The sequence below is a fragment of the Culex pipiens genome, chromosome 3 (assembly GCF_016801865.2).
Source record: "Culex pipiens pallens isolate TS chromosome 3, TS_CPP_V2, whole genome shotgun sequence".
Classification (NCBI taxonomy): domain Eukaryota; kingdom Metazoa; phylum Arthropoda; class Insecta; order Diptera; family Culicidae; genus Culex; species Culex pipiens.
In genome coordinates, this window is record NC_068939.1 from 85,599,952 (window position 1) to 85,619,002 (window position 19,051).

Genomic DNA, 19,051 nt, shown 5'->3' on the forward strand with positions numbered 1-19,051 from the left:
TCCACTCGTGCTGCTGAAACTGTTGAAATTTTACGGAAATTTCCGATTTTGTGATAATTACAAATAGTTTCCCGGCGCACCATCATGAAGGCCAAGCTGGACGTAAAGAAGGTCAAGCCCAAAAACAAGAAACAGAAGGAGAAGGCCGCCAAGAAGCGTAAACACGAGGATCTGGATGCCTCCTCGGAGGACGAGGGAATTCACCTGAAGGAAACCCGCACCTCGGACGAACCGGTGCCCAAGAAGGTTTGTTGAGGTCTTGTTTGGTTAGAGGATGGTTTTACTAATTTGTTTTTTGTTTCAGACCAAATGGGTTAACAAGCAGCGCGTGTTGGTTTTGTGCGCTCGCGGAATCAACCACCGGGACCGGCACCTGATGAAGGACCTGAAGACGTTGATGCCGCATCACCGGTCCGAGCCGAAGATGGAACGCTGGAAGACGCTGTCGGTGGTGAACGAGATGTGCGAGATGAAGCACTGCAACAAGGTGGTGCTGTTCGAGGGTCGTCGCAAGCGGGATCTGTACATGTGGCTGGCAAACGCTGGCCAAGGTCCGTCGGTGAAGTTCCTGATCGAAAACATCAACACCATGGGCGAGATGAAACTGACCGGCAATTGTCTGCGCGGATCGCGTCCACTTCTGTCGTTTGATCAGAACTTTACCAAACATCCGCATTTGGCCGTCATCAAGGAACTGTTGACGCAGACCTTCGGCGTTCCGAACCACCACCCGAAGAGTCAACCGTTTGTGGACCGTGTGGTGAGCTTCACCTACCTGGACAATCGCATCTGGTACCGGCACTTCCAGATTCTGTCCGAGGACGGAGGCCTGGCCGAGGTGGGTCCACGGTTCGTGATGAATCCGATCAAGATTTTCGAGGGCTCGTTCACCGGCGATCCAATCTGGGAGAATCCCAACTACCAGAGTCCGGCCAAGCACCGGCAGCTGCTGCGAAAGTCCGCCAAGGACAAGTATCTGAACAAGCAGCAGCAGAAGGTCGATCAGGAGGTGAACGCGCCGAAGGTGACGCACGACTTTGATCCGCACGCGGAGGTGTTCCAGGGTGACGAACAGAGCAAGGCCAAGGAACTGCTCGAGAAGGAGGAACAGCGGGAAGCGCAGGAGCAGGAGCGGCAGGCCATCGAGGAGGAGCACAAGCGTATGAAGAAGAAGGAGGAAATGCGCAAGCTGAAGAAGATGGCCCAGGCGAAGACGAAGACCGGCAAGAAAGCGTTGACGAATGGCAAGAAGAAGGCGATCAAGGCCAAGAAGGCAAAGGCCAAGGTCGATGAGGACAGCGAGTAGGTGAGGGTTTTTTGTTTTTCCTTCAAGAGATAAAAATATAATTACATGGAATCTGTAAAAACATGTTTCTACTTCAGACAATTTTGAAAGAAAGATTCACAGGAGCAGATAAAAAAAATTATAATTAAAATTGGACTTGGCGATCGCTATTGCAAGATTTCTTCTCGAACCTGGGGGTCCGAAGGCTTAGACAGGGAGAGCACCTAAACCTCTGTTTACAACTGGTTCCCTGTTTGAAAAATGTCGCACGTCGTACGAGTTGTCGCACGGTTTTGATTTTACCGTTTCGATATCGATTGGTCGAAAGGACGACAAACGTACGACAAACACTCGACATGCCCGACGTTGTTTTTTCCATCGATTTACCTTCAATTCGACGTCGATTATCGTCGACGCAAACAGTTTGACTTGATTGCAACCGAGTCGAACCAGTTGTTGTTGCTTTTAGGCTTTTGTAGGATTTTGGACAGTTAATAGGTAAGTTGTTTACTAGGTTCAATTACTTTTTCTGCCGGAAAGTTCCGGCCGGAGTGGGCGAGTGACCGAATCAAAGTGTCTTGTATTCCAGATTTCGGTCTTCGTGGCGGAGGAGGAGGAGGACGGGAAATATGGTTTACTCGGCGGGCCATTCCGGAAGACGGGACGGGAAGGAACCAGTTTGCGATCGTGGAAGCGGTTGGTGTTTGGTGTTTTACCGTCCGCGGGATGTTGCGACGCATACCTAATGGAACTGGTGAGTCATGTTTTAGAAACGATGGAGGTGTGCTGGAAGTCCGATTGGACGATCGAAATTAAAAATAGGATGAATGGAACAAAACAAATTCTCAACTTTTCAATCCAATAATTCCAAACTGAAAAATAAAAAAATCAAAAATACTAAAATTTTTAAAAAACTTAAACGCTGAAATTGTAAAGTTGTAAAATTCTAGCATTTCAGAACTTAAAAATGTGAGAATTCGAAAATTCTAAATTTATTGAATTTCTTGATATTGTGCAAATTGTTAGTATTCTTTTCTTAAATTCTAGAATTTATTAATTCTTCAAATTCTCAAAGTCTTCAAATATTTTTGAAAAAAATTTAAATTCAAAAATAAGATTTTTTTTTAATTGACAAAAACTTAAACACTAAAATTCCTTAATTCTTAAGTACTAAAATTCTTCAATTTATAAATACAAAAAATCTAACATTATAAAGTTCTTGAATTCCCAAAACGTTGGACGCACGAGTTGGAATTTTGAATTCTAATATTCAAAAAATTATGAGTTCTAAAATTCAAAAATTGTAAATTCTGTAAATTCTAAAATTGAAATAATTTATATTTTTAAATTCTAAAATTTCAAAGATCACTATTTTTTAATTACGCATTTGAAAACTTAATATGTTTCTTAAAATTTTAAAAATAAAAAAAACTGATTTTTTAGATCTTAATTTTTTTTTAAATTTTCAATAAAATACAAATTTAAAAAACTTTAACAAACTAAAAATAAAAAAAATATATTACAAAATTTAAAAAAAAAACAAGTTCAAGTTTTGTTTTAAGTTTTAATTTTTTTTTATATTTAAAAGTTTTAAAAAATTTTAAATATTAAAAAAAATCTTTTAACTTTTGAAAGTTTTCAAGGATTTTACAAAGTCAAAATTTTAAAAAATATCACGAATTGAAATAAATGATTTTGGTATTGAGGCACCCTAAAATTCAAAAATTTTATAATTCAGAAAATTTTCATTTTTAAAAATTTCGAATTTCGGAACTTAAAATTTTTAAGAATTTCAGAATTATAGAATTTTAGAATTTTAGAATTTTAGAATTTTAGAATTTTAGAATTTTAGAATTTTAGAATTTTAGAATTTTAGAATTTTAGAATTTTAAAATTTTAGAATTTTAGAATTTTAGAATTTTAGAATTTTAGAATTTTAGAATTTTAGAATTTTAGAATTTTAGAATTTTAGAATTTTAGAATTTTAGAATTTTAGAATTTTAGAATTTTAGAATTTTAGAATTTTAGATTTTTTTAGCATTCTTAAATCAGGTACAATTTTCAAATAATAATATTCTCGGATTTCAAAACTAATTGCAATAATTTTAAATTTAAATCTATCATCTATCTAGGCATCTATTATTTATAATTCTTTTTTAAATGTTTAAATTTTGAAAGTTCATAAATTTAGTTTTTCTTTCATAGTTCAAAAAAACATATTTGAAATTTTATTGAATTGAAATTTTATAATTATTATTATTATTGAAATCTGAATTTAATTTATAAATTCTTGCCAATTGTTGATTGATGATATATTTTTTTCAGGCAACATACATTTTCCAATCTGATTCTGCTGGAAACCGGAATGCGTTCCCGTGTGGTCATCCGTGGCTTCCGTAGAATCCACGGAAGCAGCCCCGTTTTTTTCGTTCTCGTACTCCACAAAACCCACGTTTCCTCGTACTCCGGTAAACATCAATCCGTCGGAGATCCAAGATCGTCGCCAAGGCGTCGCATCCGGGTTTTGATCAGCTCGTCGAGGAACAAAAGTCCAACACGACCAAGATGCTGCCACGGCCGCCTCAGAAGAACACCAACACCCAAGCCGGAAGCTGCGGTCAAGGCAAATCCAGAAGGAAGCCAAGTTGGGGAAGAATCGGCGATACGCAAGTGAAATTAAGTGTACAATAAATATTTTTGTGAAATTTTGACAGCTGGAATAAAAAAAAATCAATAAAAACAAAACAACAGTTTTTTCAACTGCAACATAACCCAAAAATCCGAAATGACAGCACACGACAATAGCACGACATTCTAAATAACAAAACCGTGCGACGTCGGCCGAATGTCGTACGACAATGTCGTACAATTTCGATCATCGATCGCACGACAAATACGACATTTTGGTGCAAAAACGTATGACATTCGTGCGAAAGTCGCACGACATTGTCGTGCGACGTCGTACGATTGCACGGACGACAAACGACGGACGTCCGACGTACTTTTCAGTCAGGGAATTCCCTTCCACCTCGGGATTCGAACGGGGGACCTTTGGATTACAAATGTAACAATAAAAGGTTTAAAAATTTGGGATTCATTTATTTTGAAATTCAAAAAAGAAAGATAAAGTTTACCTTTTCTAATTGCTTAATTCTCGAAGAACAATAATAAAAATCTGAAATTAAAATTCTAGAATTAAAAAGCAAAATTCAAATAAATAGAAAATGTCACAATTTAAAAAAAAATAGTTTTAGGAATTAAAAATTTTGAAATTCGAAAATAAAAAAATATAAATTTAATAATTTAGAAACCAAAAAGGAAGATATTAAAAAAATCCAAAAATTTAAGCAGTTAAAATTTAAATTTTTCAACAATTAAAAATCAAAAAGTCTACAATTGGGAGACCGAGCCACGTAGCCCAGTGGTAACGCTTCCGCCTCGTAAGCGGTAGATCGGGGTTCAAATCCCGGCTCGGACCAACACAACTGGTGATCTTTTCCCTTCTGGAATCGATTACTTAGTAAAGGGAAGGTAGTGTATCGTCACAAACTGGACCTTATCACGACACCTTAGGGAGGCGACCTATGGAATGTAACCTTAACATGTTAACATTAAGTTGAGAATGAAACTGCCACTGAATCCGCTTTGTAAATGCCGGCCCCGATACTTTTCAAGGTTGTTCCCCTCAGGAACTGGGAAAGATTTACTTTTTTTACTTTACTACAATTGGGTCCTAAAATTAAGCTTAGATTGCTGATATTATTGTTTACAGCGATAAAGCTTATTTTTCTGAGAACAATGACCCTTTGTACGACCACAAAGAGTTTAAAATGGATTTTTAAATCAATTTGGAAAAATTAACCTCGTGGTCCTTCTTGACAGAAAAGTTCCTACTTGACAGCTCGTTCCAAGGGGACCATAGTTGATCCATCGAAAAAATGTTGTCTTGTCAAATTTTTTGTTTGCATTAAAATGAAAAAAAGTGATCAGAAATGGTTTTCAATCGTGTTTTTTACCGTTGTACATAAAAATTGACAGAGGGCTTTAGTACCCAATTCATAAATTTAACGATTTTTGAATTTGGAAATTCAAGAATTTAGGAATTCACGAATTTGAAAACTAAAATATTTGAAAATTAAAATTTATGTTTATTTATTTTTTCAAAACTCTGGATTCTTGAATTTAAAATTTTTTGATTTTCAGAAATAAATATTTTTGGGTTTACGCTTTTTTTTAGATTTATGATTTTTTTTTTCAATTCTAACATTTTTGAAATCCATTTTTTTTTTCATTTTTTAACTCTGCAATTGAGCATGAGCATGAGCATGAGCATGAGAGACCACCCATGGTTGTCCTTCTCCGTTGCTGAACAGGACCGTAATATCCTATCAATACAACTAACCATACGCTTAAACGATCTAATGGTGTTTCCCTTATCAACAGCATGTATGAATGCGTTGAAAAGATAAAACATCAAGATCATTAAAACTAGATCTGAAGCAAATAGGTAACAGTCATTGGCCACCAACGGCGCCCGCCATGTCAGTTTGTAGATCTCGGGGGGATTGGGACGGGAATGTTAGTTAGCACAGGTTGCTACAAAGGGTGGGTTCTATACGATATCCACACCCCCACGTGTGCCGGAAAACTACTTCTACTTGGGATTTTGTTAGTGGGAAAGGGTAATGGCCAGGATTCATCATAAAGGATGATGATGCGACCCAATAATCAATAAATTTTGTTTAATGATGTGATGTATTATGCATTCTCTAGGCAAACAGTCGGAGTATGCGGATGAGATTATTCCCGGTTATTTGGTGTTGAGTTTAGCATAAATGATTCAATCTTAGACAGCCGGCTGTGGAAACATAAAACCAAATAAAATGTGAAAACGCGAAACCACCCGGACCGAAAAACACACACAATCGGGGGGGAAACAAAGACGGAAACGGCAACGAAAATCCGGCTTGTTTACCGCGACGCGAACCGTTCAAATTCTCCAAAGCAACTGTCAAACATCCCGAAATCACCCGGGTCGAAATACACACACAATCGGGGGGGAAACAAAGACGGAAACGGCAACGAAAATCCGGCTTGTTGACCGCGACGCGAACCGTTCAAATTCTCCAAAGCAACTGTCAAACATCCCGAAATCACCCGGGTCGAAATACACACACAATCGGGGGGGAAACAAAGACGGAAACGGCAACGAAAATCCGGCTTGTTGACCGCGACGCGAACCGTTCAAATTCTCCAAAGCAACTGTCAAACATCCCGAAATCACCCGGGTCGAAATACACACACAATCGGGGGGGAAACATAGACGGAAACGGCAACGAAAATCCGGCTTGTTTACCGTAAAACATAATTTCCGTAATTTTATTTGAGAAAAACAAACATAACTTCTTTTGAAATCGCCAACGTCTATATCACCCTGCTGTCATTGAGGGGGACGCTTTGTTATGATTCGTTTTTCTTCGCCGAATGTACATGGCGCTTTGTTCATGTTGCTTTTTTTTCGTCACGAGGTACATGTAGTCTTTTGTTTGACAGGTTGACAGGGCTATATAAACAGGGACTGCTGATGGCAGAGATTTTGTTTATGTTACTTTATTTAAAATCATGATTAAACAGACTTTACTGAAGTAACTTTTGCTAATTTTTGGTGGAGAGGTAGCTTATCAGGAGTACTTTCAGAATATGCAATAACCCAGAAAGTGTCAAAATGTACATGATGCTTTTTGAAATGTTACCGTCGATATTATTGTTTACTGCGATAAAGGTTATTTTTCTGAGTACAATGACCCTTTGTACAACCACAAAGAGTTTTAAATGGATTTTTAAATCAATTTTGAAAAATTAACCTCGCGGTCTTTCTTGACAGAAAAGTTCCTACTTGACAGCTCGTTCCAAGGGGCCCATAGTTGATCCATCGAAAAAATGTTGTCTTGTCCAAAAAAAATAATTGCATTAAAATGAAAAAAAAAGTGATCAGAAATGGTTTTTAATCGTGTTTTTTACCGTTGTACATAAAAATTAACATAGGGCTTTAGTACCCAATTGGGGCCTAAAATTAAGCTTAATATTTTAATATTGTTGTTCACAATGATAAAGCTTACTTTTTAGAGTACAATCACCCTTTGTTCGACCGCAAAGGATTTAAAATTGATTTTTTTAATCAATTTTGAAAAATAAACTTCACGCATCCCTTCTTGACAGAATAGGTCCTACTTGACAGCTTGATCCATCGAAAAAAAATGAAATGGCTTTTAAACGTGTTTTTACTAGTGTACATAAAAATCTACATAGGGCTTTAGGACCCTATTGTAAACCTCTTTTTACACTTAAGCTTCCATCCACCCGGGATTCAAACTGACGACCTTTGGATTGTAAGTCCAACTGCCTACCAGTGACACTTGTCCAAAATCAAGATGGCTGTTTGGCACTTTGACAGTTCTTCCAAATTTTCGCAATCATGAAAGAACGAGATAGCATGCTGAGCGAAACTTCGATGAAAATACTTAGCATGCTTTCTCTTTCACTCTAACGCACAGCATGCAGTTCATCGAAATTTTCGAAAAACATCGTTGCCTTACAAAACATCGTGGGTTTACGGGCTTCCGATCTGGGTGGGTACCAAGACAGGACCAGGGTGACGACCTGGACTGAGCTAACGACCTAACCTCTAGGTTAGGGCCAACATGTACTTCCTCATCCGACGGAAGGCGTGATCAGACAAATCTCGTCTCGAAAAATGCCATCGGGACCTTCTGGGAACGAACTAAGTCCAACTGGAGTGAGAGGCAACCACGCTTTCCACTATAACACCGGTCCCGACCAGAAAGCTCTTACTGATGGCTCAAATCTGAAAGATGCTTCAATAACTCGGTTTTGACGAAAACTGAGGGATTTCGATTGTGCGTGCAGGACAAGGTAGGCAAGAGATGTTAGCCGATATGTGTTCTCAAAATCTACCCCTATCCTAGAGAGCCTGGAGCTTATTAGAGAACGGACATCTCAAACCAAAAGTAGAGAGCCTGGAGCTTATTAGAGAACGGACATCTCAAACCAAAAGTACCAATCGAAGCACGAGAACTGTCAAACGGAGGTACCAATCGAGCATAAGACAAAGGATTTTGCTCGATTGGTACCTCCGTTTGACAGTTCTCGTGCTTCGATTGGTACTTTTGGTTTGAGATGTCCGTTCTCTAATAAGCTCCAGGCTCTCTAACCAAAAGTACCAATCGAAGCACGAGAACTGTCAAACGGAGGTACCAATCGAGCATAAGACAAAGGATTTTGCTCGATTGGTACCTCCGTTTGACAGTTCTCGTGCTTCGATTGGTACTTTTGGTTTGAGATGTCCGTTCTCTAATAAGCTCCAGGCTCTCTACCCTATCCCCCTTAGCATAGACTAAATATATATAGATACGCCACTCCCCTGTTGGGGCTGGTGACACTACCGCCACGCCAAAATTGCGACTGGTGGCAATTCACAGGTACTAATTTTGGGTGTACCCCTTTGGGAATGCCGAGAAAAAAAATTCTCCCAAGTTTCAGTTCAAGTCTAGGGGGTGTACAGAGTAAACATAATTATATTTCGTCAATATATTAACGTTGTCGTTGATCTACTGGTTAATTTATTGACGAAAAATGTTATGACCTACATTTGCACACCTTGGTTGACAGTTGACAGACAAAAACAACAACAATTGTGGCGCAGAAAATTTCACCATTCTGAAGCATACTGCTCGGATTTTTTTTTTTGAATAAAAAGTTCTGTCCAATCACAGATTGGCCGAATCAGGCCTTAGCAAGCTTCCGCCACACTTAAGCATTTGATGTTTCGACCGGGTTTGACGGAGCTCACACGGGAAGAGGTTTCAGAGCAGCAGCAGGAGATACACCTAGATCAATCGTTTCCCTCCGATGTGGCTCGAGGAGGAGGAGGAGGAAGAGGCTATGTCAACAGCTGGAACGATTTTCTTGGATCTTTCTCCAACGATATGGATCTACCATGATTATCTTAAATTTTCTCCTCCTGCGTGTTTTCCTCCCGCCGCGTTAAATGATTTTATTTTGCCACATTCGGTGATCGGGTTTGTTTCTATCGGGTATGGTGAAATACGAACAGGAGGAGATTTCAATGTCGTAGGCGAAAGGAAATGATTGTTCTTGACCATCGTTGCTCTGTGATGTGGTTTGAGGTGAAGGTGGAGGAGACGGAGGCTAAATTATCGGTGTGCAGGACTTTTGCAAGATTTCCTAGTGGGTCGATTATGATTTAATTGTTTCGTTGTGCGTGGTGGACGAAGACAATTAAGGATGTGCAATACCGGTTGCTCAGATTGTTTAGGTTCCGCCCTCTAGCCAAAACAGGAATTACGGAATATTTTACTTTCTGGTCCTCGAGTTCTGGTCTAGGTTGTTTAATAATGCTTCTACTTTTTGCCCTTTTGTGCTGTGGAATGATTTCTTGCCGGTGCCTATCTGGTACACAGGAGTGGTTAGGTCTTGTCCTCCAAGGGGACTCCGGTTCTACATTTTCTACTTTTTCTATGACAAATGATAATTTCTATTCGTTTGCGTTATAACTTGACCAATCCTGGTCGCCGGAACAAGGTCCGCGCTAAACATAGTCTGTCCAATTCCGGCCGCTGCTAAATTTTCCTCCAGAATCTCCATGCATGAGAATCCTTACCGCAAAAACTGTTTGTCATGTTTTGACATTTGATTTGACATTTCTATATGACAGCGCTGGTGGATCAAGGATGTACATAACCAGGTGAGGTCGCGTTAATGTATTGACGAAATATTAATATGTCAACGAACTATTATTAGTCTATTAACCAAGTTGTCCTGCCCCTAGGTTCAAGTGGTTGGGTTGCATCGTAGCAACTGTTGCCTTTCAAGTTGTTTATTTTCTGTCAACGACAGCGGAACTGAAAATCATTGGTCGTTGGTTTTTAAAATCTTTTTATAAAATTCCTCGGATTTGGGCTGCCCACACCCCCACAAATCACATGGACGGAATCGATTCCTTCTGTGGTGCCCACCGTTAGGCATGGCGACATGTCGGCAAGTAAGTAGAATTAAGTTCGACAAAAAAATGAGTACTGGAGCCAATCATTCCGCCATTCCAGCCCACCAAAACGGACGATTCTTCAGCAGCCTTCTTTTGGCTGGACTCTCAAAAACCGGCGGAAATCGAACGGTCAATTTAAAATACATGCTGGAGCCTGGATAGCAGGATTCTACGACGAATCGAAGCTTCTGCTCTATCCGGCCGGATGGCAAAAGGATCACAAAGCAAACAAGATGCAAGGATTTTTGTCGCAATTTATTTATTTCTGTAAATATTTAATCATTTGATAATAAATTCCTTGAACAAATTGTCCAAACGCACAATAAAAGGGTTCTGTATTTTTTTTTATCATTTCGAGCCTGCCAGGTGGTTTAGTGGCACTTCTATAATCGAAACACGTACGGCGAAACTGTGGCTAAACCATAGCTGGATTCGCCTTGATGCTAGTCAGATTCATGCTTGCGTTCTGTCGGAAGCTTTGAAGTTTATGTCTTATCTGAAAAAAAAAAGCAAAATGTAATATCATCTTCACAAACCAGACTTCCTAATGCTGTTTTGAAACTAATGGTACGTTCGTTTGATGGCTAGTGCCACACTGAGTGCCGCACTCAGAGCTGTCAAAGTGTTTGTTTGAAGAAACTCGCGCTAGTTCCGCACGAGTTTCGCCGCCATCTTGGAACTGAAACTCTAGTGCCGCACTCGATATTTTTTCAGTTTCATGCGAGTTCCAAGCGCACTGACAAATGACGTTCGATTGAACCAAAACTGACACCGACGAGTGCGGCACTCAGTGCCGCACCGGCTCTTCAAACGAACGTACCATTTTGGTTCAACCGGGAAGTTTGGCGCAACTAACGACGAGCGGTGTCTTGGGACATCCTCCGACGCAGCTTTCCGTTGGCCCAGTGTTTACTTCATCCACATCAATGTCACCCCAGCAGTCCACATCGGCAGGAAGTGGACGTGCCCTCGTCGGTACAGGTGCCATGCTGGTCTTCAGGTGAAGATCGACGCAGTGGTCCGACCTGTACTTCCTATATTAAGTGGGGGGATATTGTGACGACTGGAAATGTGAATGTGCCCACTGTGCATTCGCCGCTGGACTCGAACTCGGCCCCAATGCCGAGCCTCGACTGTCGTTGACAGCGCAACCTTGTTTACCTGGTGTTGTCATGTGAAGGGAATAAATGATTAACTTGATTGATAGAAACCATAGAAAACCGATCGCGCGCATTTTTATTACTTGACGAAAATCGTCTGTTAAATTGGTAATTTGTGCGGTTTATCTTTACACCCCAAGACCGGGATTCGGCCAACCTCCGGTGGTCTGTGGGGTCGTAAAACACTTTAAAATCAAATGTTTTTCAATTGCTTTTTAAGTGAAGATTTTTGGTATCCTTTTCTTTTTCTTTTTTATATTAATATTTTGAAATAAAAATGCATTTCGTGCATTCATTAGTTTTCAATTTATTTTTAAAAACATATTACACTTTAAGCCTTCTACGAGAATACACATACACATCACTTTTTCATTCACACTTCACACAAAAAATGCTCTCCGTATAAGCAGCAAGCCGTGCTCCTGCGCCACACACCGGGACTCTCGCGGGTCTCCTTGGACATTTCCGGATCCTCGTTGACAATCATAAACATGCCTCGATGGGGGTCAGTCATCATCAAAAAAAAAATGTTATGCAGATACTTAAAAAAAATTGAGGCAGCGGCGGCGAGAAGCAGATGATAATTCCCTGGAAATATGATTAAAAAAATGGTTAGGCATAAATTTTTGTCCAAAGAAATATTTAGAAAATACTTACCATAGTTTTAGAGATAATCCTGCCACAATATCGCGAAAAAAAACCCTCTTTTCTGGCGAATAGTCCAATTTAAACGCGAGAGCTCTGACTCAGATTTAATGTGAGTGGCCATCTTGACTTAGACAATTTTTTTCTTTTCGAACTTCAATATCAAAACATTCGATAGTAACATGAAATTCACTTGAAACCTAAAGGAAAAGTCAATTGGGGTGAATCGAAGTGCAATTCACGTGAATCTGGGATGAAAATCCCATGAAAAAAGAATGGATCAAGATGGGTGTAGCTGACGCGGTTTTCACGTGCATTTATAATGAAAGTGTAGGGATTATGGGTTGCAGGATTGAATATGTAATAAATTATTAAATGAGTATTTATTATAAGATTGATATAATTCATAAATAAGAGTTAAGAGCGCAACAAAAAGTGCGCACCTTCATGAATATTGCCTTGTCAGCTAATCGTGGATTGAGTGCGAGAGCGCGCTAGCGAGCTGCGAGAGAGAACAACGAGCGAGAAAACAACGAGATGCGCGCGGCCGGCGAAAGAGAGAATGAAGATTGTCAAATCAGTTTTTGTGGTTAATTTCTGTGGAATAAGACGTGTTGTTTGTTGATTGCAAAATATCTGTGTTTTTATTATAAAAGAAAGTCCCCGATCACGAGGTTTGATTAATATTGTGGTAATCGAAAACCAGGTATTATTTTGAATATGATGGTAGATTTGCTTTTTGTTGTGGCAATCGAAGGCCAAGATTTGTTTTCTGAATTTGAGTATTGTTATTATAGAACGGTATTTTTACTTATTTGATTGTTATTTTATGGTGGGCAATTTTGAGTTTTAAATTTGACGCAATATTCGATTGTTTATATGGTAATTGATGACCAATGATTTGTTTTGAAGTTGATGCAAAATTTGATTATTAATTTTATGGTTAATGAAAAATGTTTAGTTCTCATTTGAATGAAGATTTGATTGTTGTTATTATTGACGATAAATTTTTACTGTGAATTTGATGCAATATTAGATTGTTGCTTGATGCTGTGGAAATGGAAAACTAGCGTTTTAGAATTCTAATGAAAATTTTATAGATTTATGCAGAAATTGACAAACATTGTTTTGCTTTGAAATTTGATTTGAGCAACGTTTTTTGCCGTTATAATTGATTAGTCATAGTTAATTTTGAAGTCTCTTCTTTGTTGGAGCCTGACAGACCTCTGCGATGGTAGTCAGAAAAAAGTCTCCTCTGTGTTGGAGCCTGACAGACCTCTGCGATGGTAGTCAGAAAAAAGTCTCCTCTGTGTTGGAGCCTGACAGACCTCTGCGATGGTAGTCAGAAAAAAAGTCTCCTCTGTGTTGGAGCCTGACAGACCTCTGCGATGGTAGTCAGAAAAAAGTCTCCTCTGTGTTGGAGCCTGACAGACCTCTGCGATGGTAGTCAGAAAAAAAGTCTCCTCTGTGTTGGAGCCTGACAGACCTCTGCGATGGTAGTCAGAAAAAAGTCTCCTCTGTGTTGGAGCCTGACAGACCTCTGCGATGGTAGTCAGAAAAAAAAGTCTCCTCTGTGTTGGAGCCTGACAGACCTCTGCGATGGTAGTCAGAAAAAAGTCTCCTCTGTGTTGGAGCCTGACAGACCTCTGCGATGGTAGTCAGATAAAAAAAAATGAACAATCTGTGCTGGAGTTCTTTGCGAAAGCAGTCAGATAACAATCTCCACGATAAAGGAACCCGGCAGACTTTTGTGATGATTTTTGCCTTCCGCACCTTACTGAGGAAAGGCTATAAAATCACTCGGAAAATGAACTTTTTAATTAGACCTCCTAGACCTACCTTCATTTGTACATATCGACTCAGAATCACCAACTGAGCAAATGTCTGTGTGTTTGGCTGTATGTAGACATGTGTACCAAATCAATGTCACTGGAATATCTCGTCACAGGTTCAACCGATTTTGGCCAGAACGGTTTTAATCGATACGTCTTAACGTCCCCAAAGTTGCTATTTAAATTCATGCAGTTTTATCATGCATATAAAAATTCATGTCAAAAAAAACCGTTTCATATTAAATTAAAATTATGGTAAAAAGGGTGGTTTTTTCATGAAACTCTCACATGTTATAAATTTTTAGAAAGCATATGAGAAGACCTTTTAGGTAGAGTAAGATTTTTTTTTCTGACTTACCTATCTTAAATTACAAGCAGTTTAAAAAATGGTCTGAATTCACATAACCTCAACTGGTCGGGTCTGATCGCCACGAAAAAGCTGTGTAGAGGGATGCCTTTTTCCTCAAAGGCCGTGTCTGTATAATCTTGACAAAAAGTCTGTAGGTAGTCTGTTAATTTATTAGGAGCTCTGGTGCTGCGATCACGTTAGGGGAGATCAATAAACCATGTGGACACTTTAGGCGGGTTGGAATCACTCTATAAATGAGAGGAAGGCACCAACCTCCTAAAGGTGGATTATGTAACGTTTTTTTAAATAACTTCGCAGAAGGAGCCTTATGGATTTTACAAATATATTGTTCAGCAATTTTTTTTCATTCAATTAAGGACCGTCTTTAACATCACAAAGGAAATTGACCTAAGAAAATTAATAAATAAATTTAAATGTGAAAGTGAGCACTTTTTGGTATCCACAGATAAAGCAATATGTATTTTGGCGTTATGTCTGTGAACTACCTAAATAAATGATTTTAAATTCATCGAATAGGACTAAAACGGTTGTCACTATTACTAAAACTAGAGTTTTCCTCTCTTAAAAGATAAACCTCTAAATCAGCGATTCTCAACGGGGGTACCGGACCTACTTGATTTACACGGTAGGGGGTACCAGCCTAGAAGAAGGTTGAGAATCGCTGCTCTAAATAGAAAGACGCTAATGATTAAGTATTCCATATTGATAGTTGTTATGGTTAATTGTTACTTTAATCGATTAACTCAGCTGTGATACAAAAGTTGCTTGAAACCCAACATTATTTCACAGGGAAGTAAAAATTTAAGTAATCGTTAACATGAACATAACATTATTAGTTAAAAAAATGTAAAATAATACACTTAATAATTAATTTGATGCATTTTTAAATAATAAATAAAGGAATGATTAATCATCAGAAATGCTTGAAATATAATTTAAAGTGTGAGGGCGTTGCGTCACAAGAGAAAATAATACAAATTTTTGAATATTAATTTTGAATTGAGAAGTATGAGTGACAATTTGAGCAACAAAAAAAACATTATTTAAAAAAAAACTAGGAAATATTTAAATTTATTTTTCAATGTAATATCTGTTATTTGTATCAAAATGGTTCAAAATCATTAATTAATTTCGATAAAAATTATATTTTAACACTGTATCATTTTATTGAGTTAAAAAAAAACTTTTAAAATTTTAGTATGGTAAATACATCAAAAATCAATTAAGAGAAACATTATTTTGAAATAAATTAAAGAAACTTTGGGGTTCTTTAATCGATTGTACTTAATTATGAAACCAAACTTTTTCAAATTACATAACAGGAGTTTATCAGCAAAGAAAAAGTTAAAATTTTAAATAAGAAAAGAAATTATTGACAGGGATCGTAAAGATCGTGATTAAAAAAAATTAAGTTTCTGTGAACAATCTACTCAAGTAATATATCAAAGTTGCTTGGAACTCATTTTACATTACGAGAAAAATAAAACAAAATATTTAAAAATAAAACATTAAAAAATCTTTCAGCTGTTTTTAGATAAGCAAGATTCGTTTTGAAGGAATTTATGGTTAGGATATTGTCTCCTCCGTGTTGGAGCCTGACAGACATCTGCGGTGGTAGTTTGAAAAATGTTTCGCCTGAGCTGGAACCCTTTGAGATAGTAGTCAGATTGCAATCTATACATCTATGCATTACAAGAATAATTGAATAAAATATGTTTTTGTTGTTATCTGATAAGCACAGTACATTTTGAAGGTATATATAAATAAAATGACCTTAAACATTGTTTTGATCATGATTAAATGTAACATTGAATAATCTAATCTACGGTAATATCAACAGTGCTTGAATCCATACCTTTAGCTACAATAAATACAATTTGAAGAGAAAATTAATTTGACATATAATAGAAATCGAATATAGCGGAACGGCATTTATTTCAGTTTATATATTTTATTTTTATTGCAACAATTTACCACATGATTTTGTTTTATTCATTAGAATAATATTTTCTGAACTATGTTTTGTTTCAAGATAAACAAAAATATTATTAAGTAGACACAACAGAGAAAAAAAGACTATTCGGTAAAAACTATTCTTTGTCTGGTTAAAAGATCGCGTAAGTGAATATTAATAGAAAGTACAAAATATTTAATATAAAAGTTGAAAAATGATGATACTACCATGCATTTACAGAACAAAATCGTTAAACATGTAATTTTTTTTAAAGAAAGCTTTTGTAGCAAGAATAAACAACATTTGATTTTATTTTTTTATAAAAAAAATGTATTTTGTGCAGCAAAGCACATTTTGCGCATTAATTGAATTATTTATATTATTTTTGCAATTTGCTTCATTTATTGATATTGCTTTTTAAGAAATCATCTTAAACTTAAATATGGACTGTTTTTTATTTTATAAAAGTGTACCGGTACTGATGAAAACAAATTCTTCGAAAATATTACTGATTTTGCATTTTAGTAATTTTTGCCATGATTTATTAACAAGTTCAAAATTAGTTAAAATGCGGTAATTTTTGATACAATGTTAAGCGGTGTATGCACATCGGAAGGAACCGGTCAAGAAAAAATTCAAATGGGCAGCAGTAGAAGCGAAAGCAAGCCAGATAGGGTGAAGAAAAACCCTAAGAAAACGCTCCCTCTCCTTTGTTCTACTGTTCGTGAAGCTGTTTCTTGAACCCTTTCCTTCCGATCTCCATGCTAGTCTTTATTTAAAAAAAAAAATTGTTTGTTTTAGCTGTACAGCTTGGTTGGGAATAAGTTACAGAAAAGTACAGATAAAAATATTGAAAATGAGGAAGGCTTGAAGATCCATCTTGGGTGTTTTTGGGTATTAAGCACAAACATATACTTTTCGTCACGTTTGCATTTAACATTACCTAAAATCAGTTTATGTTTACCTTCAAGTCCCGTCTAGTGGATCAATCGGACGTGGCACTGGGCTTGGGCTCATAATCCATAGATCGGTTTGAACTCCGTGGCGGGCGCACATAAATTCAAAGTGTAAATTTGAGTAAAAACAATATCTGTGCCTGTCATAGTTTTTGTTTCAGTTTTTTTTAAATAAGTTAAATAAATTACCACATTGTATATATTTTTAGAAATGCTTATTCTTTGTTTTTTTTTTATGGTACACATAAATTTAAAACTTTAAAAACGCCAGGATTATGCTTTATTTGTTATTTAAGTCAGCAACACGTTGGATTTTTGAATTTAGAACACATTTTTTTGTATTTCATATTCGCAGAATGATGATAAATAAAAGTAATGTGATTCCATTTAATTCGAAATGTTTAGAAATATAAAAATTGCTTTTGAATTTGAATTATATTTTTTTTAAATTGTGTTGTGTTGTTTCAGCAATGTTTGTAAGGTTTGCTTTTTAATTTTGAATTACATAGAGTTTAAGGAAGGTCAGGTAAACAATCACTAGTCTCGTATTGCATAGAAAATTGATAAACCTGCATTTGTTTGAGAAATGTTTGTGGTTTTTGTTTTTCTCCTCGTTTTTTCTTTTTCTTATATTTTCAGGTGTTTTGAATTTTCAGCCTCATCAGCGCATTCAATTTTCTACAACTTCTGCGATCGGATGTCGGCCTCTTGGACAACATAGATGAAACATTTCGAAGACTGCGCTTTCGTGTTTGGATCAGCATGGAAACATAGTCGAGGAACCCGACGAAAATCTTTTAGGAAATATAAAAAAAAAAAATTAATTGATTTAGCATTCATGCAATTTTTCTGTTAGGAATTATGATTGATATTCGTCATCTTGAGAGTAGAAAAGAGGGAGAATGTAGGGATTATGGGTTGCAGGATTGAATATGTAATAAATTATTAAATGAGTATTTATTATAAGATTGATATAATTCATAAATAAGAGTTAAGAGCGCAACAAAAAGTGCGCACCTTCATGAATATTGCCTTGTCAGCTAATCGTGGATTGAGTGCGAGAGCGCGCTAGCGAGCTGCGAGAGAGAACAACGAGCGAGAAAACAACGAGATGCGCGCGGCCGGCGAAAGAGAGAATGAAGATTGTCAAATCAGTTTTGTGGTTAATTTCTGTGGAATAAGACGTGTTGTTTGTTGATTGCAAAATATCTGTGTTTTTATTATAAAAGAAAGTCCCCGATCACGACAGAAAGTCATGTCTAAGTCAAAGGAAAAGCATGTTAATTCATTGTGTTAGTTTTTGGGTTAGCTCACGTGAAAAAGCATGTGAACTTGCTATGTTGGTTTTTTTCAGTGTAGCTGACGCGGTTTTCACGTGCATTTATATTGTCGCCGCGGCACTAAACCGAATTGAGCGAGTTTAACTCTCGCGACGATTTTTTGTCGCGAAATATCTGTCACACGTGTATAGGTGGTTTTGAATCAGTGTGCTAGCTTGTTTTGTTTTGATTGCTTGGAATTGTTTGAATTGTTGAAGTATAAATTAAAGATTCTACGCTGATTTTAGGAGAAATGAAACCAAAAAATTCAAATTATTGATGAAAATCTCATGTTCCGATAAATTAGGAGCTTAAACTACCACACGAACCGTTTAGTGGGGTTATATTTTGAATTTCAATTGATTTCTAGATTCAGAAGGAGAGGCAGAATACCACGAGTGCTATCTGGCCTCGTTACGTCCCGTCAGAACTGACCTGATCCGAT

At 37.2% G+C, this 19,051-nt stretch overlaps 1 protein-coding gene and 2 long non-coding RNA genes across 3 annotated transcripts; all 3 read left to right on the forward strand.

The window, feature by feature from the left end:
• On the forward strand, positions 1–1,359 carry LOC120418677 (ribosome biogenesis protein BRX1 homolog). Its single transcript, XM_039581126.2, has 2 exons — positions 1–246; positions 305–1,359. The coding sequence occupies exons 1-2, from the start codon at positions 85–87 to the stop codon at positions 1,304–1,306; spliced, it is 1,164 nt and encodes a 387-aa protein (XP_039437060.1). The 5' UTR covers positions 1–84; the 3' UTR covers positions 1,307–1,359.
• A 348-nt stretch (positions 1,360–1,707) lies between these two features.
• On the forward strand, positions 1,708–3,948 carry LOC120418671 (uncharacterized). Its single transcript, XR_005605611.2, has 2 exons — positions 1,708–2,039; positions 3,611–3,948. It is a non-coding gene; the product is annotated as an uncharacterized LOC120418671 (long non-coding RNA).
• A 4,781-nt stretch (positions 3,949–8,729) lies between these two features.
• On the forward strand, positions 8,730–10,492 carry LOC120418679 (uncharacterized). The gene is made up of 3 exons (XR_005605612.2): positions 8,730–8,844; positions 10,155–10,367; positions 10,429–10,492. It is a non-coding gene; the product is annotated as an uncharacterized LOC120418679 (long non-coding RNA).
• The last annotated feature ends 8,559 nt before the right edge of the window (positions 10,493–19,051 follow it).